Source organism: Corvus cornix, chromosome 5 (genome assembly GCF_000738735.6).
Source record: "Corvus cornix cornix isolate S_Up_H32 chromosome 5, ASM73873v5, whole genome shotgun sequence".
Lineage (NCBI taxonomy): Eukaryota > Metazoa > Chordata > Aves > Passeriformes > Corvidae > Corvus > Corvus cornix.
Genome location: NC_046335.1, coordinates 58109587 through 58136058, shown reverse-complemented (window position 1 = coordinate 58136058; position 26472 = coordinate 58109587). Strand labels below are relative to the sequence as shown.

General features: G+C 48.0%; 1 protein-coding gene and 1 long non-coding RNA gene across 2 annotated transcripts; one reads left to right on the top strand and one right to left on the bottom strand.

Annotated features, from left to right (window-relative positions):
* The first annotated feature begins 608 nt into the window (after nt 1–608).
* LOC120410025 lies at nt 609–3805 on the top strand. The gene is made up of 2 exons (XR_005601949.1): nt 609–1971; nt 3709–3805. It is a non-coding gene; the product is annotated as an uncharacterized LOC120410025 (long non-coding RNA).
* NAT10 (N-acetyltransferase 10) lies at nt 3552–22412 on the bottom strand. Its single transcript, XM_039552208.1, has 30 exons — nt 22242–22412; nt 20582–20673; nt 20039–20210; nt 19634–19756; nt 18834–18895; nt 18482–18596; nt 17089–17196; nt 16857–16990; nt 16384–16477; nt 15913–16011; nt 15243–15379; nt 15022–15146; nt 14612–14762; nt 14120–14216; nt 13142–13258; nt 12946–13047; nt 12765–12839; nt 12173–12289; nt 11869–12002; nt 11352–11400; nt 10796–10889; nt 10585–10695; nt 9878–10050; nt 9652–9771; nt 8951–9049; nt 8515–8588; nt 7327–7410; nt 4966–6286; nt 4618–4876; nt 3552–3804 (listed from the first exon to the last, which is right to left on the bottom strand). The coding sequence occupies exons 1-28, from the start codon at nt 22347–22349 to the stop codon at nt 6193–6195; spliced, it is 3060 nt and encodes a 1019-aa protein (XP_039408142.1). The 5' UTR covers nt 22350–22412; the 3' UTR covers nt 3552–3804; nt 4618–4876; nt 4966–6192.
* Nucleotides 22413–26472: the final 4060 nt, after the last annotated feature.

Here is a 26472-nt window from a genome sequence, read left to right as displayed (position 1 = left end):
AACCCTTATGTGAATGGCTTGTCTGGGGATTGAACCCACACCTGGGCACTCTCAGCACCCTGCTCCAGCCAAGCCAATCTCAGCTCCTGGCAATGTCCTGCCTGGGATAGGAATGCCAAGTGCCAGCAAGGTAATTCCTATGCAAATACAGCTCCTTCTTTTATGCTAATGCTGCTTTACACCCCAGCCCCTGCAATGGCCTCAGGGCAGAGGCCAAGGCCAGCACCTGATCATGGAACAACACAGGTGAGCAGTTGTGTGACAGCACTGAACTCTTCCCATAACCCTGATTTCCTGTCCTTTCTAGGATTTATCCAACAGCTGTAAAGGTGCTCATTCCATGTCCCTTTCCAGGGAGAAATGAGCAAGGCAAGTCCTGAGGGTTCACTTGGTCCATGGCCAAAGTTCTTCTGGAGAGTGTCAGGGCTGCTCCTGCCTGCAGAGGGGCGTTTCCTGCAGGTGAGTGTTCACAGCCCAAAATCCCAGTGGCTGCTGAGGCTGGGGCAGCTTTTCTGGCCCAGAGCCCTTGGAAACTCCTGCTCACTGCCAGGAGTGTTCCTTGGTGCTCCTTCTGTGTCCCAGCTGGCAGGGAACAGGGGGAAGGGAGAAGGCTGGGAGGCCCAGGAAGGGAAGCAGCAGCTCTTGTGCTTTGGATTTGCAGAGAGGAGCTGTGCCTGCAGTGTCCTGCCCGTGGCACACAGCGTGCCAAACACACATCCCGGGAACGGGCACTGGGCTGCCCGGGCAGCGCTGGGATGGACATGGATAAAGGGCTGCCCGCGGCCCCTCGGCCAGGGGCTGCTCTGAACAGGCACCCGCAGATGCTTCAGCCCCGACAGACCCCACTGACACCCCAAAAATGCCCCAAGGAACAGCTGGCACTGGGGAATGTCAGCACGGGCTGTTTGCAGAGGGGCTCAGACAGCAATTCCCGGTGCTGACCTCCCACACTCCTGCCAGCTATGTCCCAGCCACCCAAAATGCCTTCCCTCCCAGCCTGAGGATATCATCCCTCAGCAGCGTTAAAGCCAAGGCAAGCTTCCCCCACAGCAATGAAATGCCAAGCAATGCCCTCAGAGATGCCTTCAAATGAAAGGTCAGAGTCAGAGAAATCGCTTTGGATTGAGTTGGGAGATTTTGGGGAGCTAGCTGGAACTGCACAACTGATGGAAAGCTTTCCCAGGTGGCTCCCACTGCAGGCGCCCTGAAGGCGGGGATGTGCATCCCTTTCCCAAGGGAAAAGAACTTGCAGAGGCCACTCCTGAGGCTCTGGAATGAAATCAGCTCCTGCAGGGAGAGAAGGGCACAGGGGCTGCCTCAGCAGGGGCTGGGAGCGCGTCCGGCCAGCGCCTTCTCCTGCTTTAAAACATCACCTGGAGCCCGAGCTCGGGGGTGCAGGCAGCTGAATTCCAGGGAACTCTGTCAGGTGCCCCCAGGGACATGGGGGGGCTGGGGATGAGGGTTACAAACAGCAAATTCTATGGAACATGAAGCTGTCCTTGTCCTGACCCTGCTGAGCTTCCCTGGAAGCTCTGCTGGTTCCTGACACAGCTGGTGTTAAATAGGCAGCTCTGCATGGGAATATCCATGCTCCAGGAGGCACTGGGAGGCTATTCCAGTGGCAATTCAGCAGGGAATTCAGGGCTTGGGGTAGAATTCATCTGAACTAGCAAAGCCAAACCCCAAATCTGGGCACCACACAGGGAACAATCTTTGTGCTGCCCTGGCAGCCAAAGCCCCTGGGCTGGGAGATGTCAGCAGGCAAATGGATGGAATGATCTAAATGCCAGCATCCCCCAAAGGGACAATGCAATCGCCTCCCTTTGCTCCCAAAGTGTCCACTGTGTTCCCCACAGGTGCCCTGGGGATGCCAGGGAGGTGCCTTTGCCCACAGTGCCTTTCTCCTGCCCCTCTCCAGCCCGAGGCCTCTTCTCCCTTCCCTGCCAGCTGCTGCCAAGGAAGGAGGACACAGTGAGTCCTGAGTTGACCTCCAAATAGTCCTTCCCTCACCTTGAGATGACCTGAGATTTTACCCCCACAATGTCCCCATCTGTCTCCTTCTGAGTTCCTCATTTTTTACAAGGAAGCATTCTTTCTCTGCTCTGGAGATTACCACAAGATTTGCCCCCAAAACTTTCCCCACCTGTCCACTACTACCTCTTTCCTCATTTCCACCTCAATATTTTCATTCTTTGCCCTACAGATGCTTTCAATTTTTATCCCCAGAACTTCCCTACCTGTCCATAAGTGATTACCTCAGTTTACCCCATCAAGTGCATTCTCTCTGCTACAGATCACCTCAGATTCTACCCCCAAAATTTTCTGTACCTCTCCACCACTGAGTACTTCATTTTTACCTCCAAATACTCATTTTCTACCATGGAGATGCCCTCAAGTTTTACCCCCCAGATTTACCCACCTGTCCACAGCAATTCCCTCAGTTTACCTCAGGATGTTCCTGCTCTCTCCTAGAGATGACCTCACATTTTACCCCCTCAGTTTTCCCTACCTGCCCAATTCTGATCACCTCATTTTTACCTCAAAATAGGAGTTCTTTCTTCTACAGATGAACTCGGATTTTATTACCAAAATGTCTATTTTGTCCCCTGTACACTGACTAGATTTTAAAACCAAAACCACACAGGTTATGTCTGTCTTATCCCCAAAATGTTCATTCTGCCCCCTACAAATTAGGTCAGATTTTTTCTCAAAAACCCTTACTGTTCCTACAGAATTACCTCAGGGTTTGCCCCCCAAATTCTACCTAATGTTGACTACTGATTACCTCAAGTTTAACCCCCAAAATTTTCCTTAACTGTCCACAACTTATTACCTCATTTTTACCTCAAAATATTCATTCTCAACCTTTAGATTATTTCAAGTTTGACCCCCCAAAATTCCCCTACCTGTCCACTACTGATTCCCACATTCTTCCTTCAATATTTATTTACTTTCTACCATGTAGCTTCTATCAAGATTTACCCCCAAAGTTTTCCATGTCTACTACTGCTTACCTCATTTTTACCTCAAAATGTTCTTTCTACAGCTTATTTAATGTTATTTTTACACAAGTTTCCCTACCTGCCCACAACTGATTCCCTCATGTTACCTCAGTGTGTTCATGCTCTCCCCTAGAGATTAGCTCAGATTTAGCCCCCAAATTTTCCCCACATGCTCAGTACTCATCACCTCATTTTTCCCTCCAAGTGTTCATTCTCTACTCTTGAGATTTTGTCAAGTTTTGCCTCCAAAATTTTCCTTATTTGTCTACTACTGAGTACCTCATTTTTGCTCCAAAATATTCATTCTGTCCCCTACAGGTTACATCAAGTTTTACCCCCCAAATTTTCCTTCCTGTACAATATTAACTCTTTTCTGCCCCAAAAATGTGCGTTCTCTCCCCTAAACATCACCTCAGCTTTTCCCTCAAAAATGCCACCTCGCTCCCCTTGACATCCCCTCCCAGTTTCCTACACAAACAATTCTTGTGTCCCCTCTCAGTCACCCCAGGTTTTCAGCTAAAAATGTCTCCTCTCTCCCCTCGAAGTTATCCCAGGTTTTCCCAGTGAGGAGCTGCAAGGAATTCAGGCAGGGCCAATGACACCAGGGAACAGCTGTAAATTCAGAGGCAGAGAGAGAAGATCTACCAGGAAAGGGGAAAGGTTCAGAAAACATTTCTGCAATTAATTAATTAATAATTATTTCCAGTTCCCCACTGAGAAGAACACAACCTCACAGCTGTTAAGGCCTGACAGTTCCCTGCAGGGAGAGCTCAGCACATGTGCCCAGAGGCAATCCCAGCATCTGCAAGAAAGAAAGAAGCAGCAAAAGGTGATTGCTTCTCTTTCAAAGTTATTTCAAGTGCTCACACCCAAACCAACCTTTGCTCTTGATTCTGGCCGGGTGCATGGTGAGCGCTGGGCACAGGTCATGTCATCCATGCTGATGTGAGTGATGCTTTCTGGGGGAAAGCAGCTGATTCCCAAAGTTCCCTTCCTGCCCTGTGCCTGATCTGCACAGGAGAAAACCTCTTCCAGGAAGGGATTGTGCTCCCTCTAATCCCATTTGCCCAGTCTGTTCCATGGGGATATTGCCAGCCTGGGGCAGCAGAGGCACACGCAGCTCTCAGCACTCTCTGCTCCAAGCACAGCTCTGGGCTCCTTTGCAGACTGCCTCTGCTGTGGGGTTTTCTCCAGGAGAAGCCAAGGAATTGCTCATGGAAGGGTGCAGATTAAGTTATCCCAAAGGGAAGCAAAGAATAAGTACTCCAGGAAGAGCCCTTGGCATCTGCTGGGCTGAGGTGGGAAGGGGACATTCATTCCCTGCAGGGCCAATACACAACAACCTCCAAGCCAAAGCCCAGACTGGCAGGTGGGGTCTGACAGCACCACTCTGACAAACCTCCTTGTCATTCTTCCCTGCAGTGACTTTTGCAATCAAACCCTGGCTCACCTCCACCACAGGGCTTGGAGCACTGGGACCAGCCCTTCAATGCCCACTCAGAGGTGTCTGAAGTGCAGGGTCAGCCCCAATTCCAGTCAGGAATGTTTCAAATACCACCCTTGCTCCCCCTCACACCCCACCACTGCCACAGCTCAGACTGTATGACTGACTTACTGTGTTTGGAATTCCTTCTTTAAAAAGCAGCAGTGGAAGATCTGGTACACCAGGAGGGTCCCTGGAAGCCACAGGTCAGGGGCAGAGTCAGATGAACAGTCCTGAACTGGTTTTTCAGGGGATACAGCCCCTCCAGAGCTGTTCCTTCCCCTTGGGACAGCCAGGGAAAACATCCCCACCATGGATTTCTGACAGGAAAAACCTCCCACCTCCAGGCTCCTTGGCTCCTCCCAAATGCAGGCCAGCACTCCAACAGGCTCTAAGGAATAAACAACAGGACAGACCATCTCAGGGTGCACAACACTATTTTCAACAGTAACAGCAAAACCAGACAGAGTTTGCACTCACCTTTTCTCCCCAGCACATCCTGGGCAGCTCTCAAGAGCCTCACACTCCTTTGCCTTCCGTGTCTGCTCCTTTTCCAAGATCTCTGGAGCCGGTTCAGGGCAGCCAGTGGCCACCACAGCCCTGGCAGTGCTGCTGGGTGATCCCAGCCTCTCTTTGAGGGCTGCAGCTGCAGGTGTCCCTGCTCAGGAATGTGCCACTGCCACCAACCCACACACAGTGGCTTACAAACCACAGGCAGGCCCAGGCTGTGTTGTGCAAAACCTGTGTTTAATCACAATCAGCCTTCTAGAGAAGAAAAGCTGTCTTCACCTAGTAAGGAACTGTTTCCTTAGGATTTGTCAGGAAAAGGAGCTGTGAGATCTGCAGGTAAATACAACACAGCTGTGCAGCAGCTGCAGGGAGGTCTCTGTTCCAAACCCCCACAGCAAAAAGCCAGAAGAATATCAAGGCACTGCACCAGGGCACTCAGGATTGGCATTGGGACTGTCTAAGGTTTGCCCTGGGTTTGAAGCCTCTGGAGTCCCACAGGCAGCAGACCCACACTCCCAGCAAGTCCCAGCTCCAGACTGGCACACAGTTACTGCCAAGCTGGGACCGTGGACCAGCAGAGCTGGGAATTCAGTGCTTGGCTGCTCCACTGGCCCCTGAGGTCAGAGAGAAGATCACAGAACCAGGTTTGGGTACAATAATGCTGACTCCTGGCAACCTGAACACAAAACTTTCCACCGAAGCTCTAGGACAGCAGGGAGACAGAGTTAGTGGGCAGTGATCAGCCAGCCCCAAACACAAAGTACATAAAAGCCCCCTCAAGCTCCAAAGGGCCACCAGACCCAGCAGCTGCAGAGATCAAGGTGTGCTGCAGTGCTAAGGCAGAGTCACACTTCTGTCCTTTGTTGTCCAAACTCTTTTAATAAACCACAGAACCTTTAAGATGCAGGAATTTTACAGACTGATCTGCCCTCTTGGAATGGGGACTCTGTAGCTGCTCAAGCACCGCCATAACATCCCAGTGCATTCCAGTCCCTCACTCACGCTCTGCAGTCACACTTCATGTAAAAACCTTCACACAAACACTTGAACTCTGCTCTTCCCATAATACAAACACTTGAAAAACGCCTCTGAGGATTTTTCTTCCCTCCAAAAGAGTCTCTTGATTTCGAGGAGAACAGGACTTCTTAAGTACAGACCCAGCACTTGTTAATTCAAGTTCATTGATCGGCTTTAAAGTCATTTCTTCCTCTTCTGCTTTAGATCTTTAGTCTTCTTAAATTTCTTCTGTTGCTTGGGTCCGCGTGCTGTTTCTAGTTTTCTTTTCTTCTCACTGGGAAACAGGAACAAAACAGCTGTTAGAAATACACTGGCTTGCCATCCAGCAGGGAAATTTTTGTTGTAAAATAGGAGTGAGGGAGAAAATACCCCATTTCTTGGGTTATTTAAACTTGGTGCTAGAAAAAGCACAAACAAGAGCCTGACTTAAATTTTAGAGTGTCTGTCCTGAGATTCTCTAACCCAGGAGATCTTAATTTTTAGCTCTTGTCTTCCTTTTTCAAAACTTTATCTGTCCTAAATGGGGTATCTGGAATTTAGAGTATCTAGAAGAGAAACTACCACTGATAGTTTTAAACACACAATTTTGTCCCTGCACTGGATTCTGACTTGAGCAAAAGCAACAAAATTCCTAGCTCTGATCTTTATAAGCAACTGATAAGACTCTCTCCTTCCTGGAAGGCCTCTGGAAACTCACAGCTTCCAGCACTCATGGATAAAACCATGAAAGGGTGGAACAGAGATCACATAATTACTTGAGCTGTCAGGCACCCCAGGAAGGGGAAATAAATGAGCAGGGAAGTCTCAACTATAAATCCCCAAGGAAAAATACGGGAAGACTCCATGCTGGGCAAGGCAGGAGAAAGAAGATGGATGAAAAGGAAGGAATTGCAGGAACACAGACGTTTTCCAGGCTCAAGTTCACATTTGAAAGAATTCTTCCCTGAATTTGCATTTTCTCCAGGGGCTCCCAACCAGTGTTAGATCCCAAAGCAAACAGGGCAGTCAGGGACTATTCCCAAGGGAGGAATAGTCCCAGCTTCTGTGTGGGATCAGGATCAGACCATCAGAAATAAAGTGAGAATGAAACAAGTTAATGAAGAGAGGACTATGCTTAGAGCAACACAGCAACATTGGGCAGCAGAGCTCGCAGCTTCTCACACCCCAATTTCTCCAGGAAAGCTGAGGATCTGTCCAGGACACTGAGTTCACTTAACCTGCATTGAACCCCTAGGCTTCACTCCTTTGCAAAACATTTTAACAAAGCCAGCAGGAAGACCAGAGAGATCTCTGGAATATTTCAACTTCCTTAACCTTTTCAAGCTGACGACGGAAGCGTTCTGTCCTGCTTTGCTCAGCACCTCGTTCCACTCCTCGTCATCACCCCGGATGATGTACCTGGAGTGGGAAAGGCGAAGGAAAGGTCAAGTCAAATTGTTAGCACAAAGGAAAACCCAGAAAAATAAGGTGTTTCTACTGTCAGGCACACACTGCTCTGCAAACCAAGCCACTGTGCCAGCACCCAACCAAATCAGGTTCAGGAAACGCACACAAAGCCAGGCTGGCCAAGCTGGCATAGGATGGCTTTTCCAGATCAGTCTGGGGAAAAGTGAAGAGTTGCAGCTTGCTTTTGAAAAGAGAAATGAAGACAATAATTGCTACTCAAGTAAGCTCATGTGGCCCTTGTCTGGGTGTTCAAGCACCCTGGAAATTACACCCCGAGTTAAAAAGGCAAAGCAATTGTGTAGCAAAATGGAGTGGCTGCTCTCCACCTCAAGTTCCTGGAGATTTGGAATAGATAAGGCTTTGTCCACACAGAGCTGAACAATGATGGACAAAGCCTCAAAGTTTTCTATAACCTGCATTGAAAAGCGTTCAAAACAAATTTTTTGTCTCTCTCTCCTCATGGAGGAGAACAAAAATCTATTTCTGGCTGAGAGAAAAAACAAAGCAAGGCAACATGATCCAAAATGATAAAAAGCACTATCAGTGCTACAAAATGGAATTCATTTTAAAACACTCTGCTTGTATTTATTTTCCTTATGTGACTGACTTGCCAGTCACTTCAAATCACACCCATTCTTGTCCGTTCTTCAAACTTGACAGCCACAGATTCCAAGATGCTTTTAATCCTTTTCTCAGATTTAACAAAGATCAATGTAGGGCCAAGCCAGACAACTTTCCAGGGACATTAAGCACAGGGGACAGTGTTTATAAGACAAAAAGTGGGAGGGGAGAGAGAAGAATCAGTGGCATCTGCAACTCCTGTTGAACCAGAAAGAGAGAAATCTGCTGACACTTTTAAGTAAAAGCTCTGGCTGTTTGCTCTTTTTGTGTTGATTTGGGGTTTTTTTATATGTTTTACCCACTGCTGACAATACACACTAGTTCTCTTTTACTGATGGTTTACTGCAACTACAGCCTTGAGCACAAATCCCAGCAAGATCCAGCATTCCACCCAGGGAAAAAGTGGATCTGAGACCCAGGCAGGTGAATCCTTACTGTGTGAGGTCCATTTCCTTCAGCTTCATCACGTCTTGCTTGTGCTTTTCTTGGAATTCCTTTGCAGCCTCCTCCTGCAACAGGACAGCACAAGATCCATTAAGTCCTGAGGGCAACAATGACTTTGTAACGGCAGGAAAATGCCTTTTCCCACAAATACATCTCCTAAAACAAATACCAGCTGATCCTCATTAGCTTCTCTCTTTTACCTACTTGCATTTTCACGTTATCTGCACACAAACCCCCAAACTGCAGCTTAAAGCACAACTCCACGTGCACAAAATGCAAACCTGCCAGGTTTTAACTCCCTTACAGAGCCAGATGTGGTGTGGAACCCTTTCCATCCAAGAAAATTTGGATGACTTTAGATGTTTCTGCACTCGAGGGGACTCCCTGAAGGGTTAACATAGGAACCAGGAGCAAAGTTTGTAATTACCAAATCGTCATTTAAAGATTTCAGCGTTGGCTCCATCACGACGTCCTTTGTTGCTGCCATCTGCTCCTCCACAGCTTTTTCCTGGACTGTGTTGAACAGCTGAAAATGAAATAACCCAGCACATGTAACACTTGGTTTGTTAAACATCATTTATCACCTCTACAATGAGCTCCTAATGCCAGACTTCAGGAGCTTTGCTCTCCTGAACCTTAGAGAGAAAGAAAACCAGCAACCAGATCCAAAACTTTCCAGTTATTTCACTGGATTTCAAGTCTACCTCTAGGTAACACTGGAAAAGAACTTACCTGTTTTCCAAGAAAAGCTGAGATGCCACCAGTGCCCTGAACAATGGCTCAGGCAACATGGGTTGTCTGCTCAGCATTTTGGTCGGGGCATTCAACATGGAAAAACGTAAGATAAGCCCTCTTATCTGGGAAATCACTACACAAAATCATGAAGTGGTTTGGGTTGGAAGGGACCTTAATGATCATCCAGCTCCAAACCCCCTGCCATGGGCATTGAAATCACTGCCACACATTTCCCTGCTGGGATTTTGCCCACCTTACAAAGAGGTTTACGGTCAGTAGCTGGGGATGTGTTAAGGATGCCCAGCTCTGATTCAGCTCTCTCTTAGTGCCCTATTTTCTGCTAATATTGGAATTACGGTCCCACCTGACCAAGGCCTGTCCTGCTGCTCTCACCTGCACTACTTTGCGGATGATCCTGTTGAAGAGTCCCATCAACTGACTGCTGGGCAGTTCCAGCTCCTTTTCCAGCTGGTCCAGAGATTTATGCTGCAGGCCAATCCCTAGGAAAAGGGCCTGAGGAAAAGACACGTATCCCAGTCACAGAGCAAACACAGACACACATTCCCCACTGCACTCCCTGTGTCTTCCCAAATCCTCGCTCCACTCCGTCCGTACACACCGACTGTGCAGCAGAGAGGGACATGTCTCCCATCTGGCTGAGGAAGAACATCCTGGCAATGGTGGGAACCATGTCCATGATGAGGTGATAGTCCACCATGTTGCGGGAGTACATCTCCAGCCTCTTCAGGTCATACGGGATGAAAACCGACTCCAGTTCAGCACGGCTGATGGCTGGTGGGGACAATAACATGGCAGCAAGGTCAGGAACGTTCTTCAGAGCTACCCAGGATCTCAGTGTTTAACATTTATTCAGGTATTTAGTACTTTTCCCTGTGTTTGAGAAAGGCCAGTTGCCACCCCATGGGTTCTCTTCCCAACACAACTCAGAATGCAGTAACACTGCCAGCTTGGTTAGCCCAAGTTTGTTTCAGGCAGGCAGACATCCATATGGAAAACATGGCAGCTGCCAGAACAGCCCAGCTTATCCACCTCAACATGCTGGAGAGACTGAAACCAGTGAGAGCTGAGAAACTGCCAGCCTTTAACAATTCCCACTGGTTTTGCTGTAAAAGAGGTTTGCTCCCTCGCTGCAGCAGGAAAACCCTCTAACCAAGACAGACACTAAAACCCCACAAGACACAGATTCCAAGCTCTCCCCAGAGGACTCTCCTCTCTTGAACATCTTGAGCAAACAGCAAATTGCAGGTGCCAGGCTCCAGCCGTGCCCTGTTGTGCATTTTCAGCTGTCCCAGTCAGGGTACTCACGTGCTTGGGGCTGCTGTTTGATGTTTTTGTTCTGTAGAATATTCAGCGCCAAGGAGGGAGAGAAGGTGCTGAACTGGTAGGAAAGCAGGGAAAGGAAGCGCCTCCTAAAATCTACAGGGCAAGAGGACAAAATAAATTACCCCAGAGGACCTCTAGAATAATGAGGAGCCCAGAGGGCTCTTGTCAGCAGAGTCAGCAGGGTCAGAGTTACCTTTCCAGAAGGCAGTGAGCCAAGGCTCCTGCTCAGAGTCCTCTTCATTGAGCATCTTCAGCATGATGCAGGAATGCTCCCCAGTCAGGTCGTTCTGATAAACAAGATTCAATTCTGTGGTTCTGTGATGGATTCATTTCCCATCACCCCCATGAACCTTTTGCACTCTGTGCTCAGCTGAGGAAGGGAAATATCTTCTAAATCCACAACACATGCATCACCTGCTACTGACCACCTCCACCTAATGGAAAACCTATGAACTTCTAGAATTTGGTAAATCTCAGCTATTTTACCAATAAACACATTAATAACCTTCAACAGCTGCATTTTTGCTCTAAATTTTTATGTGCTAACTACCTGGAGGCCCACACTCCCAACCCTAAAATTCTACTCCTTAACTATAGGCCCAAAGAACAAAAATGAACATAAACCAAGCCCTAAAAGCAGCCCCAGCAAACCTTCCCACCCCAAATCCCTTCTCACAGAATCTCCTGGAATACATGCCCAGAGATTTCAGCAGGGCTGGGTTTTCCCTCAGGAACAGTGTGGTACTTACTGGGGTCTGCCTCAGATAAACTGGCACAAATCCAGCACGCTTCCAAAACCTGGGAAAAAGCAGAAACCCACTGAGAATTAGGGAGCTGCTGACTGCACAGTAATAAATTGTGGTTAAAGGCCATTTATCTGCTGTACAAGGAGAGCTGGTGAGGAGCAGGCACAAGTCTCTAAGACACCCCAACAATCAGTGCAAATGAACACTGACAGAAAGCAGGAACAGCACCCACCTGACTGAGGCTCCAGCTCAGGGGAGTGTAAAATTATGAATGTGATGCCAAAACATGAACAAACTTTCCAGGTGCTGTGAAAGGCATTTACATCAGTCAGGAAAACCACCACCAGCTCTGGAGTCAGCAACACCTCAAGTTTCTACAGGGCACAGGAACCGGAATTTAACCTCTCCCTACCTATCACAGGCTGTTCTTACTTCTACACCCTGGAAAAATGGGACAAGTAGAGCTCATTATCTGTTCAAGAAGGCCAAGATGTAAGTGGGAAATAGAATCATGTCCTACTTGAGCAATCTGGGTGTCAGGCCGTAAGACACCCCGAGATAGTCCAGGTTCTCAGCTTGTCTCTCACTCAGTTTGAGCAGCAAAGGAGGCAAATCTTTCCGAGGTGTCACAACCTCTTCCAATAAACCCACAGTCTGGAAAATAAAAGTGGGACTGGGTTAGCAGCAACCCCCACAGAAAGCTGCCAATCAAAGCTCTTCTTCTGTATGAAAATCAAACCTGATTATTTCCTCCTTACAGAGAGGAGACTTACAGGGGAAATTGCACTGCTTGGCACGACAGAAAATAAAAGAAATTACCATACCTCGCTGCTCACAGTTGTGATTTCTTTTGGCTTTTGAACCGTTTTTTCTTCCAAACATGGGAATTTGCCTTCATAGTACATCTGCAGCAAAGTCAGAGCTCTGCTGCCATAGCCCATCTGTGAAGAAGGAACACACTGTAAGCAAAAAGAGGTCTCTGATTTTTAATACAGAGCAACAACGTTCTGCCCTTAAAACCCATTAACCATCAGCAGTGCAGACATCACTGGGTCACTCCAAAAATGCTTTTTCTCGCCACGTGGCAGCTCCATGGAGGAGGACACTCAGGGTCTCCAAAATCCCGGTGGGAGCCCAGCTGGTAGCTCAGGGCTGTGCAGTAATTCTTGGGGCTTAACTCTGGCGCTCAGGAAATGCCAAACACTTGGTAGTGTGACAGTAAAGATCGCTGGATGTGGATTGTGTACGGCTGCCCGGGATGCGCCGGTGCTGCCTAGGAACCACGGGAGCACTGGTTTGGTGCCCTGAGCTTTAAATGCTAAAAACTGGAGGAACTGGAATGTGTGCCCCGTTCCTGAGCTCTGCCTGGAGAGCCATTTTCATGGCACCACCACAGCTGGGTCCCAGGTACTTTACCCCCTGATAATCCGGGTGAACCGCGATGCGAACGACGCGCCCGCCGGACAGGCCCCCAAAGTCCGGATCCTGGAACTGCACAAGGGACAAAAAGTCGACTTAAAGGACACAGCTGGGCACTCTGGGAACAGGAAATGCATGAGATACAGCCTGGGTGTGAGTGCACAGCCAAATCACTCACCTGCTCTGAAATGGTCCAGGGAATAAGATCACCAGAGGCTTTCTTTCCCCTGGAGAGGCTGTTCATGATGGACTGGCGGGAGATCTCTCCCTCCATGCACACCTGCCAGGGAAGGCAGAAAAACCATGAACACACCAAAATGCTTTCTCCTACAGCCACTCAGCTGTCAAAACTGACACTCGAGTCATTCTCTTACCTGAACAACAGCCAGGACTTCTGGTAACGAATTCTGGGTGGGTGGAACAGGTGGCAAAAGGCAAAAGAGATGATGGGCAGGGGCATCAGAGAGCATCTGGAGGTCGTTGGGGGAGTTCTGGAGGGTAAAGACATCAGAAAGATGAAAAAGTGTGCAGAGAATCACAGAATACCCTGAGTTGGAAGGGACCCATCAGGACCGAGTCCAGCTCCTGGCCCTGCACAGGACAATCCCAAGAATCCCAGGGATGTGCCTGGGAGTGTTACCCAAATGCTTATTCCATGTGAGGAGAGCTTCAAAGTCCAGCTGATTTCTAAACAATCCCTCTATTCTCCACATGTAGAGCTTTTAAGGAATTTGGAACCAGTACAATGCTGAGGGATGGAGGAGCTCCCAGGCCAGCTCGTGGCTGTCACACCACCAGACACCTCGAGGGAAACCTCGTGCTCTAACATGTATGAGCCTGAACTTCCTATTTTCATACAGCTCCTTACCTCTTAAGTACCAGATCTTAAATTTTTTTTTAAGCCTCAGATTTTTAGAGCTCAGTACTTCAGTGCTTCTGGACTTCCCCACTCACATCTACAGATCACCCCTGGTCTTGAAACCTTGCGATAAATCATTTCTCCTTTCAGTATCATAATGGTGCTGCTCTTGATGAACTTGAGGCCACCAGAACATGGTAAAGAGAGCTGCAAATGAGGTTCGGCACTGATAAAATCCTGCCAAGCTTGGAGGCTCATTTAGAATTTTACTTTCTCAAGGCAAAAATATTCCAGACTATCTGGAAATCCAGTATGTTCAGCCAGGACTGAGGCAGAGATCTCAGAGAAAGGGGAATACAGCTCTGTACACAGCAAGAAGCAACAGAAGCTGTTCAGAAATCTCAGCCAGGCAGTCACAACAAGCGCTGCTGTCCCCGAAAAATTCCACACTGAAATTGGGAATGAAATTGGATGGAAGAAGCACAAGCCCTACCTTGTAGTGTGAAGCCACGTAGAGGGCCATCAGCCTCTGCAGGAAAACTTCTGATGCTCTGTGGTAACAAAAGAGTGTGTCCCTATTGACATAGTACCTAAACGCAGGGATTAAGGAAAAAAACCTCCTTGGAAAGCAGGAGAAAGCTTCCTGTTGGTTTATTTTCAAGATTTGGGCCACAAGCTGGCCTGTCCCCTTAGACTCCACAGCTTTATCTACAGGAATAAATGATGTTGGACAGCGTTTGCAGCTTTCATCTGTAAGGATAAACCTTTTATAACTGCAACAAGGGATTCCCTTCATGCAACCCTTCCTTGAGGTTGTCTCTGCAGCAAAGCTGGAGTTTGGTGATGTCCTGGCACCACACACCACCGGTGCCAGGAGAGCTTAACTCCAGGAGTGAGGTCTTAGGGAAAAGATCGTGTGCTGAGCTTATCCCACCAGCCACAGAACCAACCCTCAACCAGCCTGAGGAACATTCAGCGAGGATACAGGTCACAGGTGTCTGGCAGTGGGCAGCCAGAGATGATCCTGGTGATGTTGAGGCAGTCCAAGCACAGGAGATCATTCAGCCACTTCTCCACGGGGTCCCCAGGGGCGTACCTGATGGACTCGTGCAGGGACACCTCGTGCAAAGTGCGAGCTGCAAGGGTTGCACAGGACACTCAGTGCTGCCAGCCACAAGAATCCCACAGCATCCCTGTGCTCTCAAGGGCTCCCACATTAGGAAATGGTCAGTTGCTAACTTTCACTTCTTAGAAGCCTTCCACCTGACACTCGCGAGGGACCAACAGCGGAGTTCCGCCATTTCCCCCCACAGCCCCTTCCCCACGGCTGCAAAGCACACGGATGCGTGGGAGAGCCACGGGATGTGGCCGGCAGCAGCCCCAGACGTGCTGTACCTGAGGTGAGCTTGGCAGTGGCTGTGGATTTGTTCTCTGCTGTCAGGGTCACCTGGCTCTGGGCACTCTGCTGGCGGAGCTGCTGGATGAGCTTCAGGGACAGCGACCGACCGGTGCCCTCGTACCTGAGAAACAGGACACACAGCGCCTGAGGCGAGGAACCAGGCAGCCATCCAGAGCTCTGGGGAAGCTCCAGCACGGAGTGGCTGCCCCAGCCTTACCCATTGATGGTGGAAGCCATGAACACCAGGTAAGGGCCCAGCAGGTTCTTCACCAGGGGCAGAGGAATGGCAGCAGCTTCATCAATCACCACGAGCTCGGCCTGCCCCAGCTTCACAGAATCAGCAGGGTGAATGTACTGCAAGCAACGAGAGGACACTGTCACTGCCAGCAGCAGCCTGCCTGGGATCAGGGAAACATCAGAATTCACAAAGCTGGAGCCCTGGAAAGCTCTTTGTTGTCCCTGTTCTCCTCAAACACCAAGCCAGAGACTGGGATGTGGAAATCAAAACGTCAGGAGAGGGTTTATGCTGCCCTGACAAGGCCTGGCTCACTCATCTTGTTCAGCACAATTCCACACCAATTCATCTGCAGAGGTGAGGAAAATAAAGGAAATCTAATCACTAAAAGCTCTTCCTGCAGTGCTCCTTTCACCTTCCTTTGCTTTTGTTTTGGGAGAAGCCCACGAGGGAGCTTTTTAGTCTACAAGTTATTCCCTGAAAGAGAGAAGGTATTTTGAGGAAGTTGCTCCCTAAAGGTCTGCCTTTCAGCAAAACCCACCAGGACAGTTACACACCACACAGAATGAACCTGCTTAAAACCAGAACAAGTTCAGCACTGGCAAAAACAACAGCCAGGAGTAAAGAGTGGAAAGGCAAGAATGCCAATTACCTGGATAGTCTGCCTGTGCTCCTTGAACACATTCACTCTGACCACTGCCTTGTTGAACTCTGGATTCAAGGACTGAACAATCTCATAGTCCAGGTGTTCCTGGAAAATAACATTTTTAAACAATATGAAAAGCGAAGATCTAAGAAAAAATATAATTTACCATCATCATCATCATCAAAATAAGGCTCAGACATTGTTATTTCACATTCTAATCAAGAATCCTTGTAAAAGCTTCAAAGGCCTGAGAACTGGGAAATTATCTACTGATGTTAAAATCTGCTTCACAAAGAAACTGATTTACCCTGCTTAAAAACAGAGAAAGAAACATAACTCTCCCACAATTCCTTTTCTTGCAGAGCACTGTAAAAAAGGCTGGTAGTGAATATCTGTAGCCAAAAGCCCAGGTGAGGTGAAAAACCTCCTAGGCAGGAATGCTTTGAAAGTACTGTAAAATGAGTCTGCTCCCCTCACCTGATACTGCAGTGCATCAAAGCCTTTAAATATGAACTCAAAGAGAGTGTGGAGGTTGTCAGGGCTGGGAGATGTGACAAAGATATTGGAGTAACTGCAGAGAAAAAAAAACCAAAACAAGAGCTGAACGGGTTTTCTGACCGATTTTACCACATAAATACTAAATAGGATGGGTTTTTTACACAAGGGGTTGATTTTACCTAATAACCTAATAATTTTGTTTACCTAATAACCAAAACACAGCAGATTTCTTCAGACACTTATCTCAATTTATGTGTGATTACTTGGAGTTTTAAGAAAAACTTGACCAACAGTGTATGCAGCAATCAAAAGACACAAGACCAAAAATATGAGGGGTTTAAGACTGGAAATTACAAATATATTCAGATCCTGCCATCTCGTTTTTGTTTGTTTTTTTTTAAACTCAGGGATGCAGATAAAGCCTGGGGGATTGGAGGGGGGGGGTCACTCACCCAAAAGCTACAGCTCCAGCAATGGCCAGCCCCAAAGCAGCAGATTTCCCTCGTCCCCTGGCTGCTGTTAATGCCACAGTGCTCCTCAGGGTCTTCTCAGAAATGGCTTCAATGAATTTTAGAACTGCTTTTGCCTGAGGATTAGAGAAAACCCCAGAAAACAGCGTTCCAATTTCTCTCACACTGGGACCTGCCAAGCCCAGAGAATCTCAGCTTTGGCCACCACACCAACCTGATCCAGGGTTTTGCAGCCATCCACCAGAACTCCCACAGGCTGTGTGTCCTGCAGGCTCTCCTTCAGCTCCCTCAGCTCCAGGTCCTGGGGCCGCAGGCTCTCCTCCTGCAAGCACACAACAGGATGAGCCAAGGACATCTCAGCACATTTCTACCCTTGTGGTGTCTTCTGGCACCTTTGGTTGGGCAGAGAAAGGGATCTGGAAGGAAAAGTTACCACAAGGAGAATATATTCCCTAGAAACAGGAACCTTTATATGGACAGACAAATATTTAACACTTAAATTTCCAGGCATCTTCAGGAGAATGGTCACAAAGAGGTTCTCCCATCCTGGCTTCCCCAAGCTTGGAGGGGAAAAAAAAGAGGGAAGGATTTTGCAGTCAACAGTAATTAGAGAATGGCATTGATAGGAAAAACAGATTCTGGGGAAATGTTTTGAATAATTTAACTCATTTTTCAGTCTTTATGATCTTTGTTACCCCTGTCACATGCAGTGTCCATGTAGGGGGAAGAACGACTGCAGCAGCAATATTGAAATAATATCAAGCCTTTCTGAGCCAAACCATGAACCTGGACACAAACACAATCTATTTTAGATGGCAATGAAGGCTGATTTTCCTTCTTGCCACTTAAAGTTCCCAAAGGCTCCAGCCTCTCCAGCCAGCAGAGGAGCACTTGTGCTGCTGTCAGTATTGTTCTAATGCTAAAAGGAGGTTTTATTTTGTTGGTTTTTTTTTAAAATCAGGGCCCTATCAGAATGTTTTTACCATTTCTGACAGAAGCTGTGTTGGTTATTTCTTAGGCCACACAGCACAGTTCAAATTCTTTGAGATTTCTGCTTAAAACTGGTTCCACTTCACTGCAGTCTACAAGTGGAAGTGGTAAAAGGATACATTTCTAACAGTGCAAATACGTGTCTGAATTATCCTCAGGGAATTTTTCCTGGAATGTGACAGGTGTAACTAAGAAACTGAAACAACTGCCAGAGCCCTGAGCCTGCAATGTACTTCTTTCCAAAGTGTTCTCCCATCCTCCAACTGCCAAAAAAGTCTTTTTATTTGTCTTGTCCCATCTGTCCCTCAGCTTGAGATCCCTCCACAACCACAATCAAACTCCACCTCACAGGGCTGAGCAGCAGTGCAGGAAAATTAATAAATACGGGCGAGCACAGAGAGAGATGGGCCAGGAAACTTAAAATAAAGACCAATGAAGAAAGAAAAAACAGCTCCCACATAATTTCTGCAGAACATTCTGCTTCCTCTCTGCAATGCCATCATTTGCTATAAATCAAGGTGAAATTAAAAAAATTCCCTGTTTTTGCAATCTTTAACACCCCGTGGCCAACTCAGAGGGATCTCTGCCAGGGAAAAGGGCTGGGATCACTCACTGACCTGGGACTGGGGGGGGACAGGAGTGATGTTTGCAGCATGGCTGGAGATGGGCAGGATATTCAGCTGGTCATCAATCACCAGGCAGTTCTTGCACGAGGCCAGGGACAGAATGAACCTGAGCAGGGAGAGAAAACTCCGTAAAACACCAGCACCACTCCCCGGTGGGTCATTTGAACTCTCTTCTAAACACGGAGTGAGTATTTACAGCTACCCCCAGCTGGGTATTTGCCTTCAGAAAAGGCCTATTCCAATGCAATCCCGTGGGATGCTTCCCTGTCAGGAAGACCCAGTGCTGCTCCTGGTGCTCTCCTTGGGCAGACAGCCCAGACCCTTGGCACCCTGAGTCACTCACCTCTCATTGAACCTCCCCACCACGTCCTGGTGGGCCTCTGTCCTGTACCGAGAGTGAACGTCCTGAAAGAGAAAGAAAAGGAACAGAGAGAAAATGTCAGTCTGGAGAAGGGGCAGCAGTGACAGTGACATTTACAGGACTGTCACACCTCCCTTCCCGCTCTTGTCTCTCCCCTTCCAGCCACAGCACATCCCAGACAGGATTCTGACTCTGTTGTGAAACACCCACATCTCCCAAACCCTTGTTAAAAACGTTCCCTCCCCACCCATGCTTTCTTTACAAGCCTTACGTATTTCTTGCCTGACTCAAGGGTCAGCTCTGCCAGAACATTTCAAGCACCTCAGGGATGCAAAGGAAAAATATTCTATCACTTTAATTCACCTACTGGCATTATTAACAATGGCAACAATTCCAGACTGAGGTGTAAGCACACTCAGTGTGAATTGTTTTGTGAAGCTGACCTCACCTAATACACAAAACACTGCAAAGGCTCTATGTTTTTAACTTAAATTGCTGATACATGGGCAGACAGAATAAATTCTTTCCAAAACTGTCATGGGACAAAAGAACAGAGTTCCATTTGTGAGTGACAGGTGTTTCTTGTTTCTTCCTTGTAATTCCTTCCTTCCTGGCAGCCTTTCAGAAATGCCTGAGTATAATAAATCCAGTCACAGATGAATGAAGGAGCAGGAAAGATGATGGAAGGAGGATCACAGCCCATAGTAGAAGCAATAAATACCCACTCAGCATCACCTCAATGCAGCTGCTGGTAGAGAACAGCCACGCTGTGCTGAACATACCATGGTCATTGTATAGAGCTGCTTCAGGGAGTTCATAGTTCTCAGGAGAATCACCACAATTCCACCACCTTCCACTGTCTCCACAGTTCTGGCCAACAGGTTTGGAGTCAAGGCTTCAAAATCCTGGGGAGTAAACAGAACTTCAGAGCTGCCCAGTGCAGCTGGCTCCTACTGAAAGGCACAGGAAGCCTCTAAACTTCATCCCTCCAAGTTTAACTCACACCTAAATTTGCACTAACCAATGTCCTGTCACAGCTCCTACCAACGAGGCCACCTCACCCTCACACAGCTTGTGAGGGATAAGCAAGGCCACCAGAACCCAAGTGGCAGAAACAACAAACCCTATTCCTGCAGCATTCCAACTGATTGTTGCAGCCCCCTTTTGGGAGCCAAGCGATTCCTCACCTGGAGGACACACATCCCAAAGGTGTTCCCAAGGATCTTGTGAGTTTCGTTGTAGTAGCAGTAGCGGATGTTTGTGGCTGCTATGAACAGCTCAAAGGGGTCATCATCCCTGATGTTCAAAGTTCCACTCTTAATCTTTTTCTGGAGCTGCCTCATCCTCTTCTTCCGGTGGCTGGAGGGCGAAATCACACAGGAGTTTTCTTGGGAAAGGGTTTGAGAAAAGCGTGCTCAGGCTGAGTCTGGAAGTCAGAGCTCAGTCCTAAATATGACTGAGGCTCAACAGGTGAGGGGCCCGAGTTTTGGGGTTAAAAAGGTGAGGGGGAGTTTGGTCCAGGGCAGCGGAGTCAGTGTTAGAGCTACAGGAAAAAACCAGAGGTACTTTTTGCCAGTGTCAACCCCATTGCGGAAGCCAAATTTCAGTCCTGGAAGAGCAAACTTCCCCCAGCTCCTCCAGGAATGAACCTGGCTTCCCCTCACACCCAAATCCCTCAACCTACAGCGTTTGCTCCCCAGAGAGCAGCAGGACCACGGGGGATCTCTCACCTGCTGAAGCCCAGCTCCTTCTTGTAGCACCACAGCACAGAGGGCCTGGCCTTCACCGTGGCCTTGGACAACATGTGGTGAAGGATGACGACCTGCCAAAGCACACAAACACTCACAAACAGCTCAGGAGGGAACATCCAAAAGCAAAGTGGTTTAAAAGCAAGTTCTTCTAAACTTAATTTTACAGCTGCATTTTTGCTGTGGAAAACAGAGGGATCCCTGGACACGAAGTGAGGCTGTGTCTGTGCCTTCTCCAGGGCTGCACGAAATTGAAGACACTGGATTTTACCTCCTGCTTCCTTAGTTCCCCTCTCTGGCAGAACTACCAACTGCATGCACTGATTATTCCAGGCTACTCACAGTTCCTAGGGCTCGTCTCTTATGGATAATCCATTAATATGGGTTTCCCACTGCGTGTTTCAGTGAAAACACTGAACACAACCAGACCTGGGAGATGCCAGAGCCCATCAGTAAATAATGCCAACATTCCTGCACTGCCACCTGAATAGCTCATTTTTTCCCAAGTTCTTTTATAATTCGTTTATTAGGGAGACAAAGGAATTATCAGCTGTACAGCAGTTAGAACAGAATAGCAGCAGCACCAGGGCAGTGCTTGTTCCCCTCTGCTCAGCTCTGGGGAGGCCACACCTTAAATCCTGGGGTCAGTTTTGGGCCCCTCACTGCATGGAAGACATCGAGGGGCTGAAGCGTGGCCAGGGCAGGGAACGGAGCTGGGGAGGGGCTGGAGCCCCAGGAGCGGCTGAGGGAGCTGGAAAGGGGCTGAGCCTGGAGCAAAGGAGGCTCAGGGGGGACCTTGTGGCTCTGCACAAGTCCCTGACAGGAGGGGGCAGCCAGGGGGATCGGGCTCTGCTCCCAGGGAACAGGGACAGGAGAGGGAACGGCCTCAGGCTGGGCCAGGGGAGGGGCAGGGTGGATATGAAGCAAAACTTCTTCCCTGAAAGGGCTGTCAAGTCGCCATCCCTGGAGGGATTTAAAAGCCATGCAGACGTGGCACTTGGGGACAGGGGGTAGCGGCGGGTTTGGCATTGCTGGGGGAACAGCTGGACTCAGGGATCCGGGAGGGCTTTTCCACCCTGAGCAATTCTGTGATTCTGTGAACCGACTTATCCTAAACCACCACGGGTTTGCCGTGCTGCTCTTCCCCTCCCCACTGTCGAAAAACACAAGGCCAGAGTCTCCGAAGAGAAACGACTTCAGCACTTAATTTCTTCCACACAGCTCCACCAAGCAAGTTCATCTGCGAGACGACTCCGTACACCAAGCCCAGTCCGAGTGAGAAACCATCACAGCTCAGGGCAGAGAGAGAGGAAAAAAAACTCCAGCTGGCCAGGAAATTAAATATCCTTCACCCCAGTTTAAGAAACCAAACCAAACACAAAAACCCCAGCCTGTGCTGAGTTGCGTTTGATGCTCATGAGCTTCCCAGACAGGAGATGTCTGAGGTGAGGTCTCACACACCATTTTCAAACCCTCTGTCCCTGCGAGTTCCCTCCTGCTCAGGCACCATTGCTGTGCCCGGGGCTGTGAGGGTTTAATTCCTGCTGGAGGCAGAGAGGAGCCGGGACCGAGGGATTACGGCAGGCCCGGGCAGGTATCAGCACCCACAGGCACCCCCGCACCCGCTCCGGGACGGCGTTACCTGGTCCTTGCCGCGGTCGCCCACCACCACGAACAGGCTCCGCTGCCGCTCCGCCACGCCGTTCTCGATGAGGACGCGGATGCGGTTGTCCACCTTGCGGCGCTGCATGGCTGCGGCTGCCCGGCGCTTCTCCCCCGGCGCTTCTCCCCCGGCGCTTCTCCCCCGGCTCCGCTCCCGCTGCACCACGTGGGAGCCACGTGGGGCCGGGCGCGGGCGCCGCGCAGCGTGGGAGGACCCCGGGGCTGCCCGCGCCGTCCGCCTGCGCGACGCGCGCACACCTATTTAAAAATACACATTTCTGTCTAAACGCACATTTCTGTGCCTATTGAACTTCCAAACGGAATAACTGAAGGTAGCTTTCCACATGGGAAAGGACTCCTGTGCCCAGCCGGCTCCCAAAATCCCTGCGAGACACAGAGCAGCCCTTACCTCCCACAGCTGTTGTTTATGTATTTATGTATTTATTTATTTATTTCAGTGACTTTTGGCTGTAAAAAGGGGACGAACCAAACTTCAGTCGCAATGGAAAGGCTGATGATATATTTTTAAAATGCTTCGTTCCAAAGAAATCCTGCCTGCAGCCCCCCAGGCGTGTGGGCACAAAGACCAGGCCTCTGACTTTCTAAAGAGAATTAATTCCATTTCCACACCAGCCGAACTCTGAGTCTGGGTGGCCTTTGCTGCTGGGGGAAGAGACGACAAAAACAAACATGCGTTAAAAAAAGGGCATTTGGAGACAGTTTCCCCAAGGAAACAAGACTGCAGAGAGCAAACAGAACACATACAGAAAACAACGAATCTGTAGGGTTCATTTTTATAGGATTCGAAACGAAACCCCAGGAAATATTAAGAACCCTGCTCCTCAATAAAACTGTTATAAAGCTTATAAGATTTAAGCTCTGCTGCTTAATAAATCCACCACAGCTGTTTGAAAGTTTTCCATACAAAACCCCAAGCTGCACAACCGTGGAGTGGCAACAGGAAAACAATTTTTCAACCTGACTTGAAATTCCAGCGAGTTTTCAGAAACACGGAATTTTATTCTCAAACTGACAGTAAAACTACTCCTAACCTTTCAATACCAAAGTTGAGCCGAGCTATTTGCATAGATATATTTATTCTTCGCTTTTAATACTGCCAATTCTTTTTAAAACTTGAACATTCAAACAACGAAGTATCTAAAACCAAGTGACATCGTAGGAAAAATGTATTTAACACCACTGGATGTGTTTGGGGTTGTTTTAAAAGATAATAAAAATACGATAAAACTACTGAATTAATAATCATAAAGGCTGTGGAACAGGTTTTTTTTTAGGTGAACCCAGGTAAACCCAATCACTGAGACAAAACCACCAATGCAACACAAGTGTAGCAAGACAATCCCTTTAGGTATGAAATGTTTGCTTGAAAGGGAAGGACATAAAACATTTAAATAGATTTATTTTTCAAGTGTTTACATAAGCCATGGACCAACTTGTTTCCAACGCTGAGTTAAAGAACTGCAAAGACATATATACAGGTATGTTTAAGGCCATCAGAAAATTTAAACCTGACAACAAACTAAAAATTCTCAACACTTATTTCATGTGGTAGAAGCATTACTAAAGCTCATTCTAAAATCCAAGAGCTTCAAAAGAGGAAATACATTTTCATTTAATAAAAGTCTAACAGATATTTCCTAAAATTTAGCTTGAGACCAAAATTCCAGGTGTACTCTTGGGTAGAAATGGGCCAGCAGAGTTGGAACCGAGCTAGTTGCATCCATCAGATTCTTTCATGAAGGTTATAAAGGAAGCGGAAAAGAATCTGGCTTTTAATAGGAAACTGCAGCAAGAGCAAACAATCAGTTTAATTCAGAACCAAATGCCAAGTTAGGCTCTAGTTTTCCTCGTGCAGTTCTCCTGCGTGCTGCTCCAAGTGGCTTTGAGGAGGCAGATTTTGGAAAACAAATTTCCTTCCTTCCATTAAGGCTGGATTTTTAATACCATTACATTCCAAAAGCCTCTTGAAGTGGTGAATAGAATAGCACCTCTTCCCTTAGATGAACAGTCTAGAAAATTAGGTTTCACATCACGCTCTGCCACATCCCACCAAAGACACACCTTTGAAGAACCTTCCCCACCTCCTTCCCTCTGGAAAAACGTACTGGCCCAACAAAAACATGTTACAGTTTAAGCAAGTAGCCCTCTCCACGACTGACAAAATGAGGGAATGTTCCCAAAGTTCCCTGTCAAAGCTCCTTCCCTGAAGTTGTGCCACTGACTGCTACAGCCAAGATCAATCTGAGATCAATGGGGCGCCCAGAGGCATTTAACAAATCCTGTCATCTCGAGAAAAACACCTTTAGAAGGGAGCTGCACAATGCTGGAGCTTCTGGCAAAGTTCCAGACAATAACCATAAATATATTTAAGGCCAGATTTAAATAAGGAAATTGTCCTCTAAGTTCATCAGGAGAGTTTTGTTGTTTGGGATCATTTCCTGCTTGCTCTTCACGTGTTCTGGTCCATCAGTGAAGGACACCTGCACCTTCCCACCGCACCTGTGGAAGTTCTCTGGTGCCAGCTCAAGTGATGGGAAACCTTTTAGTCCCATCTGTACCCAGTGCAGATGGAAAACTGGAGGAACAGGTGTCCAGATGCTAGAAACTAAACCAGCCTCCTTCACACAGTGACAAACCTCAGCTCCAGCTTGGATCTTCAAGCATCCAGCTCAGCACTCTGCAACAGACTTTAAGCAAGAACAGTTTCACAAGAGCAAGACGGATGGTCTGGATACTCCAGGATGTGACTCATTAACAGGAGGGGAATATCAAGATTCTCCAACTGACTCTTTATCTTGCTCTGCTGGACCACAAAGATTTTGCCCAATTTGTTCTTGATCATATGAATTTTAACCACTTTTCCAGTATCATTCATCATCTTTTCAGTATTTATTTACATTTAGAGCCTCTTCAGTAACTTCTCTCAACTCAAATGCCATTTGGGAGAAAGAAGGAAGCCTGATCCTTTCTCCCAGGGACCTGTAACACAACCAACCTGCCTAAAATCTTAAGGTCAGCAGGACCTTTTGAGAAGACACATTTTAAGGACACAAGGTTTCTCTGAGAGTTAAGTCCCAGCAGGATACATTGCCTGGTTAAGTAACAAGAAGCTGACAATACTCTTCCAACTACTCTGAGGGATGATTCAGAGATTGCTGTATACAAAAGACAGGATCTGGGGAAGAAAACAGGGGTTAAGCAAAGTTTAGAACTCTCTCCACAGCAAAATCCCTAAGCTGCACTGGCGAACTGTTCTTAGAAAACACAGCAAAAACACAGAAGTAAAATTCAGGACCAGGGTGGCCTCAGGTGTAAGACAACAGCTCGTGATTTCTGGGCAAGTTCTTAAGTAGGAGGATGGCTAGGAAGGATCCAGGTTTCCCAGACACAGGAACAATACGTACAAACATCTGAAATACTCGAGTGATTGATCCATTACTTGCTCAGGAACCCTTGAATTACAGCCGAGAGGAAGCAAGAGGCTGAAGGCAGAAGTTTGGTTTCAGACAGGCTCAGACACAGCCCCGTCCCACACTCTCTCCTTCCAGCCACAGGATCAGGCCCCAGCTACCCCATGGAATAAACAGCTCATCCCTACCCCAGAACGGGCCTGGCACCGCAGCCAGCCCCAGACTGCCACGGCTTTGCTTCAGGATGATAACAGTCTTTTCTCAAAAGGGGACCTTTTTCAATGGAAACGTACCTAGGAGTGCTTGGGATCTGGAGGGAACTCGGATTCAGAGCCAAGCTATGGAGTAAAAATTTAGCGCTCCCCTGACCAGGCCAGAAGAGCAGCGAGGGCTCCGTGTGCCCCAGGGTGACCCCAGCAGATGTTTCAGGACAGTTCATTACACCAGGGCTGGGATTAAAGGGCTCCGTGCAAATTCCCAGCTCACCTCTCACGGGCTTGTTCCACCTCTCCCTCCATCAGAGAACAGCAGAGCAGCTGCTCTAAAGGCCATTTTCTAACTTGTCTCACAGTGAAGAGGCCCAGTGTTCTATTAATAAATTCAAGTTGGAAAAACACCCCAAACCAACCCCCCAAAACTTTAGGTGGAGTGTTTTGATCTGTTCAGTGGTCTCTGATTGAGTATGGTGCACATTTACTGACAAACTACAATTCCTTAAGGAGCATCTGGTGTGCAATGGAGAAAGCTGAGCAGCTCGAGTTCTACCAACCATTTAAAAGT

Bases quoted from the DNA above. Each gene is read 5' to 3' on its own strand.
- NAT10 (XM_039552208.1), bottom strand. From the start codon at position 22,349: ATGCAGCGCCGCAAGGTGGACAACCGCATCCGCGTCCTCATCGAGAAC. The intron at 18,896-19,633 runs GTATGTTCAGCA...TTTCTCTTTCAG, and splicing joins AGCTCTATACAATGACCATG to GACGTTCACTCTCGGTACAG. The intron at 15,147-15,242 runs GTAAGGCTGGGG...CCTGTTTCTCAG, and splicing joins ATGGCTTCCACCATCAATGG to GTACGAGGGCACCGGTCGGT.